At 48.6% G+C, this 24,569-nt stretch overlaps 1 protein-coding gene across 3 annotated transcripts in view; it reads left to right on the forward strand.

Moving 5' to 3' along the window:
* LOC134557278 (histone-lysine N-methyltransferase EHMT1-like) overlaps positions 1 to 24,569 on the forward strand; it is a 119,457-nt gene that overhangs the window by 25,699 nt on the left and 69,189 nt on the right. Inside the window, exon 2 of one of the 3 annotated variants that reach the window (XM_063410132.1) lies at positions 20,876 to 21,168. The exons of 1 other annotated variant lie outside the window; for it this stretch is intronic. In XM_063410132.1, the coding sequence (XP_063266202.1) occupies positions 21,106 to 21,168 (63 nt within the window). In that variant the 5' untranslated portion in view covers positions 20,876 to 21,105. Of the gene's footprint in view, positions 1 to 15,175; positions 15,198 to 20,875; positions 21,169 to 24,569 lie in introns of those variants that run through there. One more of the 3 variants, XM_063410134.1, reaches the window with a different exon arrangement.

A 24,569-nucleotide genomic window follows, 5' to 3' on the forward strand; every position in this document is an offset into this window, starting at 1 on the left:
GATTTTCCCTGCTGGAGCTTTTCACTGATATCTACCTGGGTCTTGGTTATTTTTAGCTCTGTCTGGCTAAAAAAACCCGTTACCTGATTACTATGGGAAAATGCAGGAATGTTTCCTTAAAAGGCTCCAAAGTGATGCAATATTCGGTGATGAATCTCAGAGCTAAATGAGTGCGTTGGTTGGGGAAGGGAGTTCTGTGTTTTATCACCCAACACATTTATTTTTCATCCCAGGGCTGCTCTGGGGAAGGCGGTGTGGGAGCACTGACAGAGCTCCAGCTCTAGGTCAGCATCAGGGCAGTGCTGGGTCTCCCTTCTGCTTTGCTTTCCTGCTTTATCCCAGCCAGCTTTGGGAAATAGGTAAAAGCCTGGAGCTGGGGATGGTTGTGCTTCCAGAGGGGTTTGCCTGAGGGTGGGTGAAGAGAAAACCCCGGTGTGATAACGCAAGAGCCTTGTGTAGGGACCAGGGGCTGCTGCCCACCATTCCTGTCCCCATGAACACGTCCAGGTGGGCTCCAGGCACAGGGACAGGTGCAGTTCATCTCCTGTGCATCCAGGGAGAAGCTGCAGGCACCACCCACCCCTGCATGTGGCCCTGCTCACTCCTCACCTCTCAGCGTGACCGCAGGCACGAGGCACTTCCAGCATTGTGTGTCCACACAAGAAACCACGTGGGAATGAATTCCTCGTATCTCTGCTGGGTTTCCCCCTCCCCTTATGTGAAATTGCTCTGAAGGAGCAGAGTGTAATCCATCACAGAAGAGAGAAGGGCAGGAGTTAATTCATTGTCATGATCTCTCGTAGCACTCAGTCCAGCTAACAGTGAATTGTCGTGTTTGGCACTGCCTGATCCCATAAGGGACGCACTGGGAGAAGGCTGGGCAGGAGGAACCCGTGGCCCCTGGGTATTTTCATTAGCTGAGGAGCACCTGGGATCATCTGCTGCATTTCCAGCCAGTTTTGAGCTGCCATCCTGAGCAGTAGAGCAGCAGGGGCATCTCAACATCACCCAGCTCTGGGACCACTGTGCTCATCACCTGAGTGTCCCTGAGCACAGGGCAGGGAGGGAGCCTCTGCTGCCTAGGGAGAGTTTAGGGAATATCAAACCAGGTGTGTGAACAACCTCCCCAGGTCCCACCTGCTCTGCCCTGCATGCAGCAATCTTTTGTTTTCCTTTAAACATCATAAACCTGGCAGGGGAATTCATTAACACGAGTCCCCACAGACTTTGATTTTGCCAAACATTGATTTCAAATCACTCTCCCTCCACTTAATAGGTGAGATCTCTCTCCTCTCCCTGTTCAGACATCTTGGGAAGGTGCAGGTGGGCTGCAGCAGAAACCTGCCCAGATTTGTTCATTCTGTGGCTGGTAGGGATTGCTTTTTCTTGTGTTGGTGCCTTTGGCTCGTGCATAGCATGGAAGACATCACCCAGTTGGAGAACACCCGTGTGGCCAGCTCCTGTCTGTCGAAAGCTGCCGTTGATTTCAGTATTTTAGGCTCAGTCTCTTCAGTCCCAGATGGAGCTGCATTTCCAGCTAGTACACACCCATACAGTTCATTGAGGGAGGTGAAAATGCTCCAATTTTTACAGCAGTCAGGGCCTGATCCGTGGGCAGTGTCAGCTCCCTGTGCACGACGTGGGGAGGGGAGCCTGGATGAATCAGTCACGCACTCGTGTAAAATAGCTCCATGCTTGCTGCTGTGGCTGCCAGAAGGACTTTTGAAATGGCAAAGGTTGTGAAATCGTGGCAGGAAACACCAGAGGCCAGAGCTGAGCCAGAGGAGGAGCTGCCCCTTCCTACGGCGTGGCCAGGACTGGAAAAGTGAGCGTTTGTGGCTTGATTTTTGCAAGACCCCTTCCTTGTGCTGCGGGCATGCCAAGTGCCAGGAGGTGGCCTGTAGGCCTCTCTGAAATGGCAGGAGTGGCATAGATGTAGCCTTTGCTCCTGCTCTTGATGGCTCTGTGCAGCAGGAGCTGTGTTTGTGACCTGGGGGCTGTTACCTCTCCTGGGAGACAAAACAGCTTTTGAAAATTAATAACTTTTCTCTAGTCCCCACCACGGTACTGATAATCTTGTCCTTTTGTCTTCTGCTCCTCCCTGAGAGGGCTTTTTCCCTTTTCTGGATCTCATCCTGATCCCTTCTTGCAAAAATAAATCCTGGACTGGTGCTGAAATGAGTTGTGTGATGTGCTGCATGGTCTGTGGCTGTGCAGGGAGGGGAGGAGCTGGTTAATGTTAAACATTTTGCTTTGGCCAAGGGCACTCAGGCTGCCTTTCTCTGTGTCCTGTCCAGCTGAAGGAAGAGAAGTCGATCGTATTTGGGTATTGTAAAGCACTGAAGGGGCTGCCCAGGGCAGTGGTGGAGTCACCATCCCTGTAAGTGTTCAAACCCCATGTGGATGTGGCACCTGGGGACACGGTTTAATGGTGAACGTGGGGTGGTTGGACTTGCTGATCTTAGAGGTGTTTTCCAGCCTTAATGCTTCTGTGATTTTCTCTTGGTCCTGTGATTAGGATTGATTGTTGCACAGCGTTTCCATCATCCTGTCCCCTCCCAGCACATCAGGGCAGTGTCACATCTGCACAGGAGGTGGATTGAAGGGGCTGAGAGATTCCCATCGTTAACCAGGAGCCTGCAAATTAATGTTTAGCACTGGCAGGATCATTGTGAGTTCTGGTTTCCATCCTCTGCAGCTCATGGACAAGAAAATCACAGAATCCCTGACTGGTTTGGGTTGGAAGGGACCTTAAATCCCATCCCAGTGCCACCCCTGCCATGGCAGGGACACCTCCCACTGTCCCCAGCTGCTCCCAGCCCCAATGTCCAGCCCAGCCTTGGGCACTGCCAGGGATCCAGGGGCAGCCACAGCTGCTCTGGGCACCCTGTGCCAGGGCCTGCCCACCCTCCCAGGGAACAATCCCTGCCCAATCTCCCATCTAAACCTGCTCTTTTCAGTCTGAGGCAATTCCCCCTTGTGCTGTCCTAAAAAATAAAAGTGCTGACAAACATCTGTTGGTAGGGGCTCCCTGCTTGTGCAGCTCCTTCAGGAAATCCCCTCCTAGCCCTGGCTCTGGGTGGGAACAACTTCTTCCCACTGTCCACGAATGGCCTGGTCTGACTGGGTTGTTTTGTTTTTTTGGCACCTTTGCTGGTATCCCAGGGTGGCAGCTTCATCCAGATCCCGTGGGGAACTTCAGGAGGAGAGGAATTCACAATGTAGGCTGCATCTGAATTAAAAAATACTTTTTTTTTTTCTCCAAGTTTCGTAAGATCATCACTGTTGTCTGCTCTGAATGCTGTATTGTGCCTCTTCATGGCTGTGGTTTCCTTTATCTCCTTGCACCTGTAATGCCCCAGCTCTGAGCATGAGCTTTAAATAGAAAATTTGAGCTGTCTGGGACTGGGGGTGGGGAGGAAGGGGAGGAGTTACTTCCAAAAATCTTTAAAAATCAAACTCCTGGATTTGGAGCTACAGTTCAGTTGGAGCTGCTTCTCTCTGTCTATTCCTTGGCATTTGGAAACTCACACCCTTGGGATTTGGAAACTCACACAGGGCCTAGATGCTGCAGTAGGGAATGGACACCCAAATTTGTGGTGTTTGCTACTGAGTCTTTCTTTAGAGAGAGAGCTGGAGTAATATATATTTATATATACATTTTATACATCAAATTGACTGAACAAACTCCTCTTACTGAGCCACTGCTGCATTTTGAAGCAGGTGGAAGAGTTGCCATGGCTGCAGTGATGGTTATTGGGCTTTTTTTGAGGTTTCTAGGGCTCAAAAAGAAACAAAAAAGAAAAAAAAAAGAAAAAAGAAAAAAATTTGAAATTTGGGGAAACACCACCAACAAAACCCCCCAAAACAAATAAATCTTTATCACATTTCCAATCTTCCATCTCCCCCCAGTTCCAAATGTGCTTTTTAAAGAGTTACAAATGCTTGTTGGCATAGAAACTGCAGAATGGAAGTGAAGCATGCAAATGCAAAAGGAGCCATTCTGCTGAGCAACATGGCCTGAGCCTCTGCAAAGCTGACTGAAATCTTTTACGAGGCAAAGAAAATTGTCCAGATGTTGCTTGAATTATAATGGCACTAAATATTTCAGTTTTTCAATTTACATAAATCCAAAGAGGCTTGAAATGTAGGGAATGCAGCTCCATTACCAGTGGGCTTTCTTTTCTTCTGAAAGAATTTGTAGTCCAAAAATATTGCTAAAATGTGCTTGGCTCCGAGTAGTGCCAAATCCTCATTAAAACATGTGGATATTTCTGTGGTTTAATCTGTTAGAAATGCATTCAGGATCCAGTTATGTTAAATTAAGCAACAATATTGGCCTGGATGTTGTTTGAAATATTAAATGTGGCAGTCGGAACACCAAGCAAAATGTTTGCACATTTTAATCGCTCGATGAGCAATTTTTTAAATATTTTATTCCAAGGAATGATCAAGAGTGCTTAAAAACTGTCCCTGCTCTCCTCAAGCTGCTTCCTTGCCCCTGCCAGGTCTGTGAGCATCCTGGCCCCTCCATCCCACCATGGGATGGGGATGGATTTGGGTTGTGTCAGGAGGATGCTGCTGCCTTTGAGCATCCTCCTCACCCCCTTCCACACTGTGGAGCTTGTGGATACACCCGTGCAGGCCTCCAAAATCCTTGCTGGGAATGTAAAAACCCAGCATGGCCAGAGGGATTTGTCACCCCGGGCTTGCCCTAAGAGGTTTTTCCTGGTGATGCTTTGCTCTGTTGGGGTTTCCTAAAGATTTCCTGGGACAAAAGACCTCTGGACTTGCCTGGCTCTTGGCTGGTTTATCCCTGTGCTGGTGGCTCTGGCAGGATGGAGCCTCTGTGCTCTAAAAATGTGTGGCAGGAGGGCTCCTTCCCAGCAGGGAGGGCCATGGATTGCAAGGACACTTCGGCTTGCTGAGGATTTATTTCTGATTTATTTCCCCCCCAGGCTGTTAATTGTTCCATGGTAAGGCAGGTCCTTCCTCCTGCTTTAATGCAGCCGTGCCAAGGAGGGAATTTGCAGTTGGGAATGTGGGAGTGGGTGGCACAGAGAGCCATGAAACTCTGCCTGTGCCCTGGGACACGTTCATAGTATATGGGATATGGAAAATATCCCTGTGGGAGGGGTTCTAATGGGGCAGGAGGGGCTGTTTGAGTTTAAATCTGACACACTACCAAAGCAATTCTACACTGGCACCTTTGTGACCCTCATTTAAAGTTAAAAATGAGGGGAGTGGGGTATATGGGCAGGTCTTCTAAAGTCTTTGGGTTTGGGGTTTTTGAATTGCATGGCAGCTTGTGCTGCATCAAAACGAGCCCAGAGCAGGACGGTTCTGCCTGTACCTGTGTGTGATTTGACAGCATTCACACCTCTTTGTTGTCAGACATCAAAAGGATGGGAGGTTGGTAGGCTCAAAATTCAAACAAGTTTGAATTTCCCTTTTTAGTATAAACTTCATACTTTTCTGTGGGATAGTTTCACAGCTTTGTTTTGAAAAAAAACCCACCAAAAAACCCTCCAAACCCTGAAGTTCAGTGCAATTTTCTTTATTATTTTAATTTCAAGCATATGCAAAGTTATATATATATATAAAAGTCAAGCTATATATATCTGATAGAACTATCTGATGATAAATGGGGATGGTTAATGATTCATGATGGAAGAAAGCAAGTGCAAGTAGCAGGCACAGTGGAATGGGGTCACTGCTGAAAATGTCTTCTGCAAAAGCAAATGGGAGTGCTGGGGAGGGCAGGCAGAGCTGCAGGGTGGGAAGGGAATCAGCAGCAATCCCAGTTTTGGCTGAGTTCTGTGGCTCTGGAATGCTCCACGTGGAGGGTCCCACCGACACTGAGGGAGTGTCCAGGGAAGGGAATGGAGCTGGGGAAGGAGCCCCAGGAGAGGCTGAGGGAGCTGGAAAGGGGCTCAGCCTGGAGAAAAGGAGGCTCAGGGGGGACCTTGTGGCTCTGCACAACTCCTGACAGGAGGGGACAGCCGGGGGTCGGGCTCTGGGAACAGGGAACAGGGACAGGAGGAAAGGGAACGGGCTCAGGGTGGACATCAGCAGGAATTTCCTCATGGAAATGCTTCTTCAGGGTTGCCAAGCATTGGAACAAGCTGCCCTGGAAATGTTCATAAAGATACGTCCCCAAAAACTTGGGGACATGGGTTAGTGGTGGCCTTGACAGCTGGGAGTTGATCTTAGAGGACTTTTGCAACCTGAATGGTTCTATGAACTTGAGGAGTTTAATTAAGCAGTAAAGCCTGGGTTTTTTAAAGGGGGGACAGCTGGGGCACTCATTGGGCTGTGGTGAGCAAGGGGAAGGGTCAGTGCCATCCCTGTTTTACCCTCCAGCTTTATTCTTATTATTTGCTGCAAAGGGATCTTCCTCTTTGTCTTTGAGTTGGGTTCCTGGTTTTGCTGCACTAATACTTGCTTAACAGTTCATTCTCCATATGGGATAGGGCAACTGTTTCAAAACTGAATTTCCTGACAGGATACAATATGTGTTTAATGGAGAAGCATCATTAGCTGTGCAGGACAAGTTAGGCTAAGCTTGTAGAAAAATTTTAAGTCTGAAATTAAGGCACTTAAGCCTTGTTTCTGCTTGTTCCTCAAGGTAAGCAGCAGCAGGGTCCTCGTTTTTAAACCTGCCCCAACAGGAGAGTATGAAAGAATTAGAGAAGAAGAAGTGGGATGGAAAGAATAAATTAGAAACAGAAATGTGAGAAAATACAGGTGTTAAAAATGTGGGAAGAAAGTTTTGAAACACAAGAGGAAACTTGGAATATTGATGGACTGGGCATCTGTGCATGTGAACAACAGCAAACAGCAAAACCTCATCCCAAAAAACGTTCAAGGGAGGCACTTGGGGATGGAGGTAGGAAGGTGGGAAAGGTGGGGATGGCAAAGGGCTGGGAGGCAAATACTGCTCGTTGTGTCTGCAGCAGCTGCAGAAGATTTCCTTTAATTGTCCTTCAGGCTAAGGACTAAAGCATGATCTGAGAAAGTTCCCTGAGCCCTGAATGTGGATGGGATGAGTGGGAAGGACTGACCCTTCCTGTCCCCACGAGGAGCATCCCAGGGAGACTGGAGAGGACAGGGCTCTGCCAGGCTGAGAAACCTGGGTTTGAAGGTCTCCCACAAAGCCTGAGAGGGGCTGAAGGGAGAGGAAATGGAGCACAACTGCCTGGATGAAGAACCTGTGTAAGTTGGCCTCCCACACTTGTTCTATGGTTTATCACAGTCTAGCACTGTCCCCAGTGCCAAAAGTCACTTTTGCATCAGTACAGGTGCAGCACTGCAGCCCAGTGCAGACAAAACAAAGGGCATTTTGACCTTGAGAGCCAACTGAAGTTCATTTCTGATTTGATCCTTCCTAGCAAATCAAGGTAATATTTTAACCTTCATGTAACCCATCTTCAGGTAGCCCTTTCAGCACAGACGTGGCTTTTGCAGTGAAGACAGCCTCCATTTAATTCTCAATTATGTGGCAAGAAAGAAACGAGTTGTGCTTCTGTAGTTTTTGTGTCATGGTAAGTTTGGAAGGTTTGAGCTCAGTGGAGTTTGCTTCTTCCCACAAAATTTGGCTTTTACCCCTGGAAAAATACATGACAAAATATTTGATGAGTTTTTCGATGAGATACAGGCTCAGGACCTTAATTGTGGAAAGATCTTGTTGCAATGCAGTTGTGCAAATCAGCACAGCTGGATCCACGGGGAAGCAGCTCTTTGAACCAAAACGATGGCAACAACCTTCCTTCTTCCCAAGCAGACTGACTGAAGGTGAAGCCAACTGCTGAGTGCAAAGCAGCCTTACTGGGATTGAAACGAGGTGTAAGAACGGGAAAAACAAATGGATATGAATCCCTGGAATCACTGGGCTTGCAGAGTCAGTCCTGCTGAATAAACACCTGGCAGCTATTTAGGCTGCTGTGTACAGATGATGCTGTTGCAGGAAGATTTGTGTGTTCTTGTGGGTTTTTTGCTTGTGCATTGCAGTGGATGCGGCCTCGTCTTGAGTTTTTGAAGTCAAGCTTTGATTTATGATGTCCATTCATTCCCCTCGGGAATGGGGCATGTTTAGATTCAGAGAGGGATATTGCAAGGCCTTACAGGACCTTCTGCAATGCTTGTTTCAGCATGGAAAGGAAGAGGAGTGTTAGATGCAGTTTGAAATGACAGGCACTTTGGGCTGCTTTAGAGTTGATTCTTAGCTCTGTTCCTTTCAAAAAGGGTTTAGGAAAAAAAATCTTGGTGCTCCAGGCAGGTCTCAGCATACTGACCTGTAAATATCCAGCCTTGCAGGTTTTCCACACGGCAGGAAAAGGGGAATGTCAGAGATACTGCAGTGGTGGTGGCAGTACTGAGGGATATTCCCTTTATATCCACCTGGCTGATGTTGTTACCATGGTCTGAGTGGGGCTTTCCCTCCTTCTTCCTTAAAGGAGGGAAAAATGCCTCGGAGCAATTCTGCTGCTAGGATGGGAATGTTGTGCTCTCGGCTTAGAAGCATTTGTGTTTCTCTCAGGTGCCTGCTGGTGGACCTGATCCAGGAAGGAGGGGACAGGACAGCTGTCCCCAGGCTGCCTGGGACTTCCCTCTCTGTCCCCTGGGGCTGCCAGTGCCTTGTGGGTGGGAGAACGGGGCAGGGTGCACATCCAGGAAAGAGATCATAAAGGATTTGACTTCCTCACGGGTTTTTGCTTTGAAACACTGTACCACTGAGCCTAAATGAGGGCACTTCCATTTGGAAGCTTTCCCATGAGTGGGATTGTTCTGGAGTGTCCTGAGCAAGCCCTGTCCGTGCCTGTGGCTCCCAGTGCTCTCCCAGTCAAGAGCCACAGCTCCCGTGGGACCTGTCCTGGGAGCTGAGCACAGCAGGGAGGCAATAAGAGCTGAGGGATGTTTGCTGGGCCATGCAGCAGCTCTGGGCTCATCCTGCAGGCTGTGGGTGTAAGGAAGGTGCTGGTGATGCTGTGAAGATCCCCCTCTGCTCCTGGGGCCTGCCTGTGTATCCTCAGCTGCTCACGGGCAGGGAGCCCTGGAGATTCTTTTTGGAGAGCCAGATTCTGCCCCTCTGGCTGGTTTTTCTTGGCTTTTGCATGAAACCACTGCAGCAGCTCCATTCCTCAAGAGCAGAGTCATTATCAAAGCTGCCTTGGTGCAGCTCTGGGCCTGGCTTTGAGGCCGTGATCCAGCTGCTGAAAAGTTTCATGTGAAACTCAAGCTTTCAGCTACCAAGTTAATGTCTTACAAAACTGCTGGAGGAAGGGAAGCTGACTCCAGCAGTCCTTGAGTTTGTTTAACTGGAGCTCAGGAGTGATCAAGGCTGGTATTTGACTTCCTGTTGCAGAAGAGAAATACTCAGGATTGATTTTTTTTCCTTATTGCCTGTCTGATTTTATTTTATTTTATATTTTATTTTATATTTTATTTTATTTTATTTTATTTTATTTTTTATTTTATTTTATATTTTATTTTATTTTATTTTATTTTATTTTATTTTAATCACTGAACCAGAACCAATGACTTCCGCTTGTTTTTCCTCTGGCATGAAGGTTTATGATAGTGGAGGAGAAACTTCCAAAGGTCCATCATACTTTTGATGCATGTTTGAATTCAGCAGATCAGCACTGGGAGGGAGAGTCTGGGCCCTCTACAGCCCTTTCCTGTTTTTTGTATAATAAAAATAGTGCAAATGCTCTTTTTCTCAGTGTGCAGAACTTCTCTCTGGTAGAATCTTGCCTTCCCTTGGCTTTGCTTCCCAAACAGATTCTGGTTCCTGTGGCCAAGAGTGGGCAGAGGAGGAAAGGGGCTGCTGGGCAGACGTTCTGCAAAGTTCATCTTTCCCAATCTCTGGTTCACAGCTCTGAGAGCTGCTTGTTATTGCAGCATTTTGTGGTTTGTTTGGTTTTTTTTCTTCCTAGTGTTTCACTGTATTTTGAGTCTGTTAGTTTAAAATGTTAACAAAATGAAGCTCTGTGCCTCCTTGTGGACAAATGAATGGGTTTTATATAGGGGGGTGGGAAGGGGGGAGAATTGGAGGGAAGTTATTTTTGAAATAGTGGTTTAACTTCTGTTGTGAAACCACTGCCTAATTTTCAAGTGTACTGACCATTTGCCTCTTGCTGTAATGTCTGTACATGGGGAGGAGATGTTCTTGCAGAAGAATGGTGTGGAGCTCTGTCAGGGGAGTTTAGGCTGCAGAGCAGGGCAAGGTTCTTCCCCCAGAGGTGCTGGCACTGCCCAGGCTCCCCAGGGAATGGGCACGGCCCCGAGGCTGCCACAGCTCCAGGAGCCTTTGGACAGCGCTGCCAGGGATGCCCAGGGTGGGGTTGATGGGGTCTGTGCAGGGACAGGGGCTGGGCTGGGTGATCCTGGTGGGTCCCTTCAGCTCAGAATATTCTGTGATTCTAAAAATAGCTTTGAAAAACTTTATCGGAACTGGCCACTCGAAATCAGTGTGTGACTCTTGATTTAATTTTTTGTTGTTGTTGTTGTCCTACAGAGCTTTCCTGTGGGAAAGCATCACAGTGAGCTTGTCAGTCTTAGCCTTGAGCTCCACAGACTGTCCTTGTCTCTGTCCTCCAGAGTAAAGCAAGGCTGTAGTGTTGTGGCTCTGGGAGCCCAAGGAGATAGGACATTAAAATAAACCCCACAGATGTCACCCCAAATTCAAACCTGAGTTTGGAGGTCTCCAGACACACCTGGGGCTCTCAGCATCCATCAGCTCATTGTCCCTCCCAACCTGCAATAGTTAAATTTGATAGGAAGTGGTGTCAGCTCCCTCCATTTCCATATTTCCTTTGGTTTGGTCCCATCTTCTCACCCAAGCTTTTGCCAGGTGTTTCATGCATCTGCATTAAAACCCCATAACGGAGCTCATGTGCTTGCCCCAGGGCCTTTGACTTACAGCCCAGTTACCTGACAAAACATTTCTAAGGAATTTCCCGGAATTTATTGCTCCTGTTGGTTGATTCCAAAGTGTCTGACTCCTTTTATGAGTCTGGCCTCTGTCCTGGTGTCACAGATTCACCCACATGGCATCCACCCACTTTCAAACTTGGCAAAGGGCATAAAGAGCTCTTTAGTGATTGCAGGGTCACTGTTCTGCATAAATATTTCCCTTCCCCTCCAAAAACATATTGGTTAAGGCAATATCAGACAGAGGGAGAAAATACTGATGTGTTTGTTACGTACATTATGTGGTTTGGGGTTTTCTGGTTGTTTTTAAATAATGGAGGATTTTATTCAAGGGAGCTTGAGGTGCTCAGACTTTACTGGAATTTAAATTTGACTCATCTCATATGGGCTGTCTGAACACATTCCTTGCTGGCCTAGCTTGGCCACTTGAGGTGACTCAGTAAATCAGCAGCTGAGCATGACTTCACATCGAGTTCTCCTGTACCCTGTTCCTCAGCTCCACATTTGTGAAGGACCACTCTAAAATTTTTTGGCAGTTAATTCTCCAAACCTTGATTTTCCCATCTGCAAAAGCAGATACATTAATATTGCCTACTATTCCTATCTTTTGTTATAAATTGCTTTATAAAGTCCTAATTATTGTTACAGTATCTCTAAGCAAATCACCATGTATCTATCAGGTTCATTTTTATCTGGTGATGTTTAGATGTTTTTTCATTATTTGCTCTGCTTTTGATCAGGAAGCTTTTTTGATCAGGATGGCTTTTCTTGATCTTCCCCCAGAATTCATTCAACAGTCTCCAAAACTCCTTCAGACTGTGGCATTGGTTGGAATAAAATTTGGCAATTACAGTATTCGGGAAAGGATGCACACTGTTGGTAGTCTGGGGGATTTGTTTCCAGGATTCCGTGACAGCAGCAAGATTGGAACCTTGAGCTGGTGGTGCTGAGTGCTTTTCAAGTCAATGTACTGAAAAAAGATTTAATTTTTCAAGCTCGAGTTGAAAAATTAGTTGAATCCCACTCCTGTGTGGAGTTCTGCTGGACATTTGCAGGGTTTGGGGTTTTTATGGTACTTTTTGTTTACAGATTGCCCTCCAGGTGACTGGTCCTGCTGTGGGCATGTTGAAGAGGAGAGCAAGGCTGCTCTGTCAGGAAAGTGGCCTTGCCAAACTTGGATCCCTTTTGGGGTACCTGGAATGTTGGGAGTCCAAGGTCTGAGGTGTGAAGCATCCACAGTTCATACCAGATTTAGTGCTGGCCATTGGCTCCAGTAACAGCTCTGGGATTCTCCAGGGACAGGGAATGGTGAGGCTTTGTCCCTTACGTGGAGGAAGGAGGGTTTTCCTGCTCCTGTCACCCCCTGTTTGTGCAGCTCCCATGGCTTTTCTACCCAGTAATCCTAACAGGAACAGGAGCAGTTTGGAGCTCTGTTCCCTTGGATGTGAAGGTCACCTTCCCAGGTAGAGATTGCAACCCAGCCTCAGCCCAGGCGTGTGGGAATGACCTCTGTGCTAGCAGGCCTCGGGGAGGGCGTGTTTGAGGAGCCATAATTTTATTTGCTGTTCTCCTGTGTTCGTTTTTTGCCATATCTGATGGATTTGTGAGAAGCGCTGAGGGTGGGGGCACTGACTCCCTTTGGAAATGAGCCTGTGGATAACTCAGCTCTGACACTTTTGCCCTCGCTCCTGTTTGATGCCCTCACAGAGAGGTTGTGTGTTGTTGCTTTAGGATTTACTGCCTTCCCCGGGGGGATGGGGGGGGAGCAGGGCTGGGAGAAGAGTTATGGCTGCACAGAAGGTCTGGCTTCCCTCTTCCCTACTGTGTCTCGTGGAAAAGTTGGGCTTAAAGCTGCCCAAACGTATCTACAAGACATTATCACTTTTGTTTTATATGAAGCTCGTGTTGACTCTTCAGCCTGTGTTGGAGGCAGGTGTGTTTGAGCTGTGTGTGCTTTGGAGCAGGACAGGATTTCCCTCTTAGACTGCTCCTCCACTGGACCCACCATCCCTGGCCCAGGCTAAGGAAATCACTCTGGCTTTTGCTGGGTTTTTCCACCTGTCCCCAAGGAAACAATATAAATGCTATGCCTTGAGTGCATCCATTGAGGAAAAATGGGTTTTGTAAATATAATGAACTCTAGTTTTCTCTTAGTGCAGCAAACCAATGGTTCATTAGTGAAATACATTAATAATTCTCTTATGAACCCTGTTGGTAGGTGAATCTGCTTTAATTCCTTTGTATCAGCAAGAGCTGCAGGTATGGATGTCTTCGTTACATAAAATAGAAAAAAGGGGAGAAAGCAATGCTTGCAAATTGGTCTTTGTTTCCAAGGAAACAAATTTGACATGCTTGAGCTGTGCGAGATGCAAACACCGCTCGATTCAGCAGACATGCCTCAGGATTTTATGGTCTGAATATTATTTTTAAACTACCTCCAATTTCCAGGCAAGGCAGAGGATGGGAATAGAATTTGTTGGCAGGGTTTATCAATCTTTGCTTAATGAAGGCACTGGGCGGTATCTGGGATTGCCCAGTGCGGCGTGGAGGGAATTGATCCTGCCCTGGGAACGGAGGGCCCTGGTGAAGGGACAGCCTGGGGCCAGATGGCCTTTGGTGACATCCTTCAGCAGGAGGAGAGGTCTCAGCAGAGCTCAGCACACTGAAGAAGTGTGGTTTATCCTGGGTCGCTTTACCAAATGTTTTGTGCTCTAAAAATATTTTAGTAAGAAGCAGCTCGCCAGCGCTTGGCGTGCCAGGCTGCCTGGCGCTCCCGAGGCGGACACGGGCCCAAAGAATTTGCTCAAAAGCTGAGGCTTGGTGTTGAGCACTGGGCTGAATTTATCAGGGAAGGGACAAGGGAACAACATCATGTGTTGTTTGCGTAGTGCATCTGGCACAGATGTGCCGGGGCCTGATGACAGTCTTGGCTTGAACTTGGCTCGTGGTGTCGTACAGAACGGCTGCAGCGTTGTTGTGACTCCCTTGGAAGTTTTGTTCGAGAAAAAAGCTGGTTTGGTGTTCAGCTGCCCTGGTGTTTCCTGAAATGCTGTGTTGATAAAGTCACTTGTTTTATTTTTGAATATTCCTCCAACTCCAGCTCTGGAGCAGACAGTGCTCGTGTTCCAGGGGAAGTGAACATCACTCGGCAGAGCACACACAATTCACGGATTTCAACATCCAGAGTTGGTTTTGGCCTGGGCCCAACATGGGGAACAGGATATATATGTTCCAACTTTGTTGGGATTGAATAACCAATTTTTGCCCTGGCAAAGCTTTATTTTGCACCAACTGTCTTTGCTTTCTGGGGTAGTTCAATGAGCTGGAAGGGGTCTGTAGGGGGCATGCAAAGGAAATACAAGTTTTTAAGGAATAGTCAAGCTGCATGTGCACATCACTTAGAGTATGTAGGGCTTTATTCCCCGAGTGTGCTCCAACATTGTGTGTCTTTCATGTTTTGTTGTTTGAAAACCTGGGAAGGATTTTTAAAAAATCCTCTATTAATTCTTCCTTGAAACAGTCCTACTGCATCGAGGACAAGGCAATGATGGAGGAATTTCAGGGCTGATGAATGAAAAACAAACCTCTCTTAAAATTCAGGTCCTTAGGAAAGCATAGCATGAAGTGTATTACACTGCAGTCTCTTTCCCTCTCTTTCATCCTGCTGTTTAACTTTCTTGCAAATGGAGTTAAAATAACCTTCAAGGAGTTCAGGGTAGACTGGGGTAGGTTTAACTTTAAGATGGCTGGGAAGCACTATTTGCATTGCCAGCTAAAAGCCTTGCTTGAAGCCCGTTGAGGGAAAAAATAATATTAATGGCATTTCATGAAAATATTGTCATTTGTGGAAGGCCCAGAGTGACAGATTGGCTGGTTTGAATGTCACTGGGAAATGTTCCTTTTGCACAAGGCTTGCCTGAGACAGGATTTTCCTTGCTTTTGTTCTAAAACGAGATGCTTGCTGCCTAAAAATGCCTGCGATCCCTGCAGCGAGAGCTTCGCCTCCTTGACAAGAGGATGGGAAGAGGAAGGTTGGCTGGATCGGGATGAATCCTGCACCTTTTTTCCTCCCCTTTTTTTTTTTTTTGCTAATGACACTTCCTTATGCTTACATTTCATTAAAGCTCTGAAATGGCTGAAGATCAGCCCGTACTGAGCATGCTCCGGGGTGGAGGCTGCACCCATGGAGTGAGATGGATTTGTGGCTGGAGGAGGGATAGGCCTGGAGTCAGGACCTGGAGGGACCCGCAGCCGGGATGGAGGTAGGGCAGATCCATGGGTTCCTTGCCGTGGCCCTGGGCTGGGGCAGCCAGGAGGCCGGATGGAGTGCAAACTGTTGGAATTGATTCAAAAGCAGCGCAGTTAAACCACTGACACGAGATGGCTTCAAACGCTTCCTGCGGATCCGCGGGGAGGGGTTGGGAATACTGACCTTTGCTGGCTGGCGGGCCTGCGTGGAGAAGGGACCTGTGCAGCGTCAGGGTGGTGACATGAGGTGACAGCAGGCAGGGCAGCAGCCAGGGCTGAGCCTTCATATTGGCAGGCACGTGATTGCGTCTCATCGTGGGCTCGGGCACTAATTGTTATTAACGGGGAGCCTCGCAGGGCTCAGACCTGCTCCGAGCGGTTTAAACCCGGATCCGTCTGGGACTGTGGGAGGGTGAAAGAATGTTAAACTCAAAACTCCCCTCTTTCAGACTTATTTTGCATTCCAGTGATGGCAAACAAACCTTTCCACATCAGGTCCTCCAAGCTGGCATGGAGAGGAGGATACATGCACGTTTATTCCTTTGGCTGAGAGATTTTTCTGTGCTTCTTTAATGTGTTGGTGAGTGGCTTTGGGGGAAGGCAGTGCAAGCTGGGCTCTTGGATTTCAGCCGTGGTTGCCAGCTTTTTACAAGGAATGTGTAAGCACCAGCAGGTATGTGCTGCACGAGCCGATTGACTCCAGTTGTTGTACAAGCACGCTGCGGGGTGAGGTGCCAATGAAACATTTACATTGGCTCTGGATGTTTGTGTCAGTGAGGTGTAGGGGAGCCCTGGGTTGGTGTGGAGCAGGGGGACGTCAGCTCTGCCCTGTCCCCTCACACGTGGGAGGTGTGGCACAGGGGCCCAGCCGTGTTCTGGCCTGGCTGTAGGCACAGGTAAGGCGAGGGCTTTGCTCTGTCAGCGCTGTGAATCCTTGGGTGGTACAGAGTCACTGTGTTTGACTTCCTGAGCAGAAATCTGTGTGATCATGGGCTGGCTGTATGCTGTAAGGTAGATCAGCTCTTCCTTTAGGGCACCTCTGGCTGCTTTTCACAGCACGGTTCAGGGGGTAGCTGGCGAAGATTTGATTTTATTGCTGTGTTGTAGGTGATGAATATTCTGCATGATGAGTCACTTCATTACCTGCAGTAACTCACCTGTTCATTGCTTGGTTCCATCTTTCTTGTGAACCCAACTCTTCCTTGGTGCTTTCTGGGCCTGTTTTGCTACATCAGCTGAGCTGGTGACCAGCTTGCTTACTGGGCTGGCTTTTATGTTCCCTGCATAAAATCCTGCTGGAGCCCAGCTTGCTGCCCAGGCAGAACTTCTCCTATCTTTAGTGGTCACTGGCTTGTTTACTGGATGAATGCACAAAGAGGAGCATTTCTGTAAAACAAACAGCATTGTGATTATACAGCGAGAGGGAAAAGGGGCTGATTTTCTTTGGTTTGGATGGGGGCTGCCTTTATGGCCTTGCAGAATTCACCCCCGTGGCTTTTCCTCCTTGTTTGACTCTGGCAGTGGAGGTGATCTCAGCCCCAAGTTTTCATGGAGGGTCTGGTTCCCTTGAGGAGGAAATGTGGCTTAATCACTTCCAGCTGCTGGGAGCCCACTGTGTGCTCATTGCTATTGTGCAGTGGGAAGGTGTAAGGTAGCCTTAAAGACCCACTGCCACCTTATGGCAGTTGCTGAGAAGCAGCGTCTGTGGAGCCAATCCCATACACACATCGTGCTCGCTCTATTTCTCCGCTCCTCTTAACCAGGGATATTTGCATGGAGGCAGGAGCTTTGTTTTTACAGAGTTCATCTGCTCCTTCTGTTCCTTGCAGAAATTTGATAAAGTCAGCAGGATGGCTGGGGGAGCCGTCAACAGGCGCTGTTCTGTAGGAGCTCATGATCTGGGGACAGACACAAAGGCTTTGTGGAGCACTGATTCTCCTCCAGTGAAGAACTTGCTTATTTTCATGTCAGTGCCTTAATCCTTTAAAAAAAATAGGTGTGAGGTCAAAGAACAGGGCCACGCTGAACACGTGAGCCTTGTTGGCAGGGTCTCCAGCGCTTGTTGCAGCAGGAGGAGGATGGAATGTGCACAGCCATTTTCCCAGCCTGCTGCTGGCAGGGCACTGCAGGATGGCTTTGCACTGACAAATGGGGCCACTGTCCCCAAATAAACCAATAAAACATTGGCCTGTGGAGCAGTGAGTGTGCTGGAAGCACGAGCCTGCTTGCTGTGCTGGGGGTAGAGAATGCTGCATTTAGGACCCTTCTCCAGCAAGGCTGTGTTTGTACTGTAGGAGCTCTTGATATGCCATAGCTGAATGAAGGGGAGAAATGGTGGATTTAGAGCTCCAAAATAGAAGGAGCTGTGGTTACTGTAAGTTAAAGCTGAAGGAATTTATAATTGGGAACTGTTAGGAATACAGTATGTTCTAAATTACAGCTGTCTGGCCAATATGCTGCTAAATAAAGTTCTAGGATTGCCCTGTAAATGAAATATTCAACGCATATTCTTATCAAAACATAGCAACATCTCCCAGAGAGCTCACATCTCAATTGCTGTCCAAGAGGATCTCTTTCTTTTCCTTTTTTTTTTTTTCCTTTTTAGCATGTATGATTTACTCAATGCAGCATCCCAGGGAACATTTCTTGTTTCCTATTAAGTAAAAACAATTTTCAACTCTGCTGGGGAAAAGGGGGGAGGAAGAGAGATGGCTTGGAAGCTTTAGGGGAATAAAACCAGGTTTTGAAAGACAGGGAAAGCTCTGATTCCCAAAGATGCATTAATGACTGCCTGTTCTTTCAAAGCTGTTACCTGAGCCTGGAGATGAGCATTGGGGGGTGCTGGGGGTACCCAGTGTGTCCTGGGACATTCTGATTAAGAAGTGTTGTATATAACAGTTGGAGAGCAAAAGGAATGTTCAAATAGCTTGTGGTGGAGCTGGAGAATGGTTTATAGCAGTGCAGAAACAATCAAGATTCCAGCAGAAATACTCATCTCATATCCAAGGTCCCTTCAGCTTTTGGGATTGCTTCTGAGGAGGCTGAAAGGGAGCATCAGATTTAATCAACTGGAGGGTCTGCAAGAAGAGGAGCCTCATGGAAAAAAGGAAATAAGGAAAACCCTCTGTAATTTGCAGAGCTAAATGTTGTTCTTCCTATAAAAAGAAAAACCTCCCTTTGCCTCCCACTTGGGCTTCCCCTGCAAGGGAGCTGTGAAAATTCTGGACTTAATGGTATCATTAAGCAAGAGCCCTGAGGAACCTGGTGTCCTTTGTGAAGGGAGGTGTTTGTGCTGCTCCCTTCCTCCTAAAAATGTGAGATTTCTGAAAGGGGTGTTTGAGCCTTCAATCAGAGAAGGGAGGCCTGAGAACCTGGAGTGACAATACCCTGTAATCTGTGGGCCCTGGCAGGAATGTTTGGAAAGGGGGTGTTGGGTGTGGTGGGAAGGCTGCTGGAGAGCACTTGGGTTAAATAAAAGGCACAGCTTCTCGGGGCACGGGCCTGTTCTCATCCTCCATCATCAGCCAAACCTCTTCCACAGGCAGCCTGGAAAAAGGACTGTGACTGCTGGTGTGTAGCACCCGACCCCTGCCAAGGGGGCACAGGGGGGTCCTGGGCAGGAGGCTCCTCTCCCACTGCCAGTGGCTGTGCCCTGGAAGCTCCTTGCTCCTTTTGGATGACAGAAATGTGAGGTTTCACTGACGGACACCCAGGCATCCCCCGTGGCAGGGATGCTGCTACGGCGCCGATCGATCGCTCGACTCAAGTTGGTTGTTGAAGCATTGGCAGTGCCCTGATGAGCTCTGCTTTTTCCTTTTTGTTTCTAAACAGTGTTTAGTGCTTTCAGGGATGGCCATGAGATGTGAAAAGCGTCTCTGGTAGCATCTGCTCTCAGTGTATATTTAACCTCAGCAGTGAAAACATGTCTGGTGTGGAGATGCAGTGGGGAGGCTGTGGCTGTGCCGCCGTTCTCCGGCGTTATTTTATCTCAGAAAGGGAATGTTGACTGTGGTGGATCATTGACACTGCCTTTGTTAATATCTTCGTTTCTATTTCTGGGCTCTTAATGAAAGCTTGGTAATTTCATGCTGCAAGGAAGGGCAGCACGTCAGCTGTTTTAAAGCCATCTTTGGTTTGAAGTACAGTAATCTTTTGATGCGGTGGATAATGCAACTTTCCTCTGCATAGCCGGGGTTTGTTGCTTTTGTTTGGGGATTTTTGAGTTTGTCTTTAAATGAGTTACCTCTACACCTCTCAGCGACTGAGAGGAAGGCCAGGAAAATCTCATTTTGTGTATATTAAAACTTAAGATTCACATCGAACGAAAACCTGGTGGGTGAAAAAGCGATCCTTTCTTTATACTGTCACCTCAAATACTCCTTGCCTATGAATTTCAATCATCTCAATTTAGCCTTGTGTGTTTTAACTGTTTAGTAGTGAAACTTCTCCAGAGTGGAGAGGAAAACAACATCCTCATAACTGAGGGAGATCCGTAGCAGCTCTTTGCTGCTTTAATTATTGCAGCTCCACAAATGTGCCTGGCCACTGTGGTGAAAGAGCTGCTGGGACTGGAGCAAACGTGGCTTGTGGATGTTTCCAGCCTGGCAGAGCCGGCCATGGCTGCTGTGCTGTGCTGAGGCCTGGACTCGCTTGGTGCTGGGGGAGGACAAACAGCATCCCCAGGCTCCTCCAGACCCGGCTATGGCTTTGGATGGCTTTTTCCTGCCTGCAGTGCAGGCTGCTCCCTGCCCTCCCCAGCTCACTGTCACACGTTACACTCCACTCGTCTTCACTGGAGTTTGTACTCTTAAAGAGAACTCTCTCTTAAGGAGGTTGCTCTCCTGTGCTCTCCTCTTTTGGAAAGCTGTTTTTCCTTTGGCCAAGAGCACACGGGTGGTGCCACGGGGCCATGTCGGAGTTTCCTCTTCCTTCTGGCCTCTTCCCGAGGTGTCCGGCCGCCCTCCCCCTGCCTGGGGGGAGGTTCTCCAGCCTGACACCCGGCTCCAGCAGCCTCCTGCTCCTGCCTCCGAGAAATGCCAGTCTTCCTTGAATCCCTTCCAGCCGAGCTCTGCTTACAGATGTTCCTGCGAGCTGCTCTGGCAGTTTTACTGGGAGCCTGAGCAGATACGAAGGTTGCCAAGAGTTTATGCTTAATTGTGAAGTGGAACAGAGACAAACTACTTTTATTTTGAAGCTAAAATTTCTTCTGTTATCTTGCTGGCTGGGCTAACAGTATTGTAGGGTTTGACATAAGCTAAGTTTAGAGCTCCTGCACCTCGTACTGAACTATCCCTTCATTAGGGTGAGGATGAGGATGGATCCATGAGGATGTCCCTTCATTTCATTCCCCCCTGGCTTTTCCATGACTGTGTTTGTGATACCCTTTCAAAGTCAGTTGTACCAGGTCAGGTTATTAATCTCCAAAGTGAAAATGATCTCTTCAGATCTGCAGTTCGGATCTCGAAGACACTGCCTTGGACACTGCTCACTGCATCAGTTTAACCCATGTGCCTTCATCCCAGCTCTCAGAGGTCGGGGGCTTTGTTAAGCACAACAAAATCAGCCTGGGGACATCCCCAAGCCACTCACATCCCTCCCTGTCCCTCCTGCCTCTCCTTTTCCCACAGGCAAGTGCTACTCTTGAAGGCCACGAGACAGCACTGTGGTTTAAAAAGCTTTCTCTTTTTTTCAGGCGAGTGATCAGTTTTGAGGCCTGGCGCCCTGTCAGAAAGTTGACAGATGATCTGCATTACCGGTGCGTCCCCGGGATGCCCGGGATAATCGTGCTCCAATGGACGCCCTGGAGCCGGCAGGTTCTCTGTGAAATGGCTGCAGTGGAGGGAGCAGTGAAATGGGCTCTTCTGGGCATGCTCACTCTGTAGAGGGAGCTTTATCACATGAGCAGAAACTGAATCACTGCTCATGAGGATCTGGAATATGCAACTCTTGGAGTCTTCACCAGAAGAAGACAACAGCTGCCCGCAGGTACCGCAGGCTCCGTCCACCTCCCGTGCGTGGCGAGGCCCTGGCAGGGCAGGCTGCGTCCTGCCGGGGAAGGAGAGGCCTTGCAGAGGAGGAGCAGAGGCCAGGGAAGCATGGCCGGGGTTGTTTGTTCATTTGTTTGGATATTCCTGCGTGCGGCTGCCCTGCTCGTGGGAGGGCAGCGGGCTGGGATGGCCCGTCCTGCTGGGATGCCCCATCCTGCTGGGATGGGGGCTCTGAGGGCTCCGAGGGGCCTCACACCCGGCATCGCCCCCGGCAGACCTCAGGCTTTGTTTCCTTGTGCCTTTCGTTTGTCTCTCGGGATGGGGAGGATCGCTTGGGGTTGGTTTGGTTTTGGGTTGGCTTTTTTTTTTTTTTTTTTTTTTTTGGTGTTTTTAGGATTTGTTTGTGCTTTTAAAGTGTGAAGTTTCTGGAAAATTCTCCAAGGAGCCCTCCCTGCTTGTAGCTCTTAGAAGAAAAAGGAGCAAAGTCTGGGGTGCTCGAGCTGCTCGAAGACTGAACTTCTAAAGGGGAGGAGAGGGCCTGTGGCCACATGGCACCTCCTCACTGGGTGCCTCTTTTGACAGCCTCTGCCTATGGCTCACTTGGGTGGAGGCCAGAGCCAACAATATTTTACCAGGAAGAAACAATCCTTTTTATTTTTGGGTGACTTCCTCCCCTGTCTCTTCTCCTTTTTTTTTTTTTTTTTTCATAGTAGCAATCCAAGGAAACAGCTGATTAAAAGGAAACATCCCTGGTTGATTTCTGGCAGGAGGTCCATGCCTGCAACATGTTTTAAAACTCAGCCCCCTGGTTCTGCCCCTGTGATTTTTTTTTCCTCTGTGGTTTGAGTTACATGCAAGAACTCTGTTGGCTGCAACAGAACCTCGGTGAGATTTGGGATGGACACAGAAGATCCCAGGGCTGTGGAAGGCACGGACACCCCTGCAGAACACGGGCCTGAGCTTGCTGTGCTCCAGGGAGACCCTCAAAGCTGCACTGCAGACACAATATTGAATTTTCAATCAAGGAGCAGAATGTGAAGATGGCATTTAAAAGATTAGAGAGCTTACACAGGACAATCTGTGATACCTAATCTAAATATCTATCGTGTCTCCACTGGACTATAAATGTGCTCGTTGTTCATCATCCAGAAGAAAAGGGAAAGGCACCAGAAGTCACGAGGAGAGAAACGAGATTTCTCTTACACAGTGAAGAGCTGAGGCCTTGACCTGCTGCCTGAGCAGCTCCACCCAGGGAGAAAATGTACTTTGGGCTTGATGAAGGCTGAGGAGATGACCAAAAACCCGCTGAGGTGTGTGAGGTGTGCTCCTGTGTGGTGTGACCGGGGTGACACCGATGTGGCACCGGCCGAAAGCGCCCGACGCTCTGTCCCTGCCAGCTGGGGCCCTTTGGAAGTGTCTGCAGAGACGCAGAAAAGCCTGACCTACTTTGGAGGGAAGAGAGCTGCCGAGGTCTGGGCTGGGCACTGCTTCTCAGCAAGGGTTAAGAGCCCAAAGTGGGACCTTTGGGTCTTGGTTTTCTTCTGTTTCATGTATTTAACTGGCTGTGCAGTGCCAGCACGAGGTCTTGCCCTTGTCCCAGTATATGTTTGGGTAGAATTAGGCTCTATGGCACACATGGGGCATATTCCTGCAGCTCAGGCTCTGTGAGACCAGCTCTGGGCAGGGGGCAGAGGCAGCTCCATGACCTGGCTCCCAGGAGCTCTCCCATGTGGTGCCATCTCCTAAGGAAAGAGGAATGTGTGCACCTCATGCAATGGCAGTGAGTTGTTTTATTCAGGTAAACAAGGAGTTTTAAGGAGCTTCATTCTCCTGGCCAGCTGGTTTGGGGGAGGGCTGGCTTGGTTCCTGCTGCTGCTCTTTGTTTTCCTTTTGCTGCTTTTCCTGAAGTTTTCCCTTCTCGCCTTCCCGCTCGTGGAGCTGCGAGTGGTCGAGGAACGGCCGCAGCGGGAGAGTGACCGCGTGTTGGGGTCAGCCCAAAGGCTCGGGGCACTGATGGCGTGTGCTCCCTGCTTGCAAGCCTTGGAGGACCATATGTTCCTACAGTGACATGGAATGTCAGTGATTTGGAAACGAATCCCTGCGTTTACAATCCTCAACTCCCATTTTCAGCCAGTTATTTTTTGTGACTCCTCTGAATTCAGAGTTTTGACGCCAGCCCCTCTTTGCAGACCCTTATGGCCCCTCGTGTTTCCAGAGGGATTTGTCCCCCTTGTGCCCGTGTGAGCTCCTCGGTCTCTTAGGTGGAGGATACGTGTCTGGCTTTGCTGTAGGGTGGTGCTGGTCTTGAAGGGGGGCAGAGGAGGAGGGCAGCCTGCCCGGATTTACAGTAGGAAAGCCGCAGGAGCGAAGCTCTCAAACTGTACAAGCTAGTTGGAAAGCATCCATTGAAAGAAAAGGAGAAGAAAAATATAGAAGGGGAGAAAATGTTGAGCAAGCTTTTAAAAAATATCCTGGACTCCAACACAACAGCTTGCATCCTGCAAACCAGGTGATTTATTTATGTTTTTCCTTCAGCCCCCATCAGGAGGGGGAAGGACGTGGAGAAGGGTCGAGGCAGTGGGGGTTAAGGAGGTCTGACGTGCAAGTGTCCTCCCTGCAACGCTGCCATGCTGTGCCTGAGCAGCACAGTGGCTCTTGCAAAGGAAGCTTTTCACAACTTGTCCTTGTTCCAAGGATGAGGAAACCTCCAGCTCTTCTGGCATTTTCTCTCTGTCATAAGTCAGAGCTGCTTTCACCTGTGAAGTATGATCAGCACAGACAGGGAGAGGGCTGGAACGGAGTGGGGCTCTGAGCAACCTTGCAAGGCTTTTCATGGAGTTCTTGGTGTTAAATGAGGAACATTTCCCCTCCTCCTCTCCTCGTTTTCCTGTGTGCCTGCAAAAATACTCTGGTTTGCATTTAAAGGAGAAAACTCTATGTGCTGGGACTAAGCCAACTTGTTTATTTAAGGGAAATACCATATTTCCAACCCCTTCTCTCACAGAGGAAGGCTCGGCAGAGGATGGCAGACTGGGCTGAGGATTATATTTTTAGGTGACATCAAAGCACAGTTGTGATTCGAAGAAGCTAAAAATCATGGCTGGCACTTCGCATCGAGCCCTGCGAGTTCCTCCTCCCCACAGCCCCCACAGGGGTTAACCTCTCCCTCCAAAGCAGGTGGATTTTCACCTAAATCAAGGAGCAAAAAAGGAGAAGAAAGGAACAAAAACCATCAGAAAAAACAGCAGACCCACCACCATCACCCCCAAGGCTTTTACTTTTCCATGCTTTCCCCGTCTGCCTTCCCCCAGGGGGGTGTTTGTGGCGGGGGCCAGGGTGCTGGGCAGGGGCACGGGCCCCGTGTCGCTGTCAAAAGATGGCAGGTCCGTGTGTCCGTAA

Source organism: Prinia subflava, chromosome 12 (assembly GCF_021018805.1).
Source record: "Prinia subflava isolate CZ2003 ecotype Zambia chromosome 12, Cam_Psub_1.2, whole genome shotgun sequence".
In the NCBI taxonomy this organism is placed as follows: domain Eukaryota; kingdom Metazoa; phylum Chordata; class Aves; order Passeriformes; family Cisticolidae; genus Prinia; species Prinia subflava.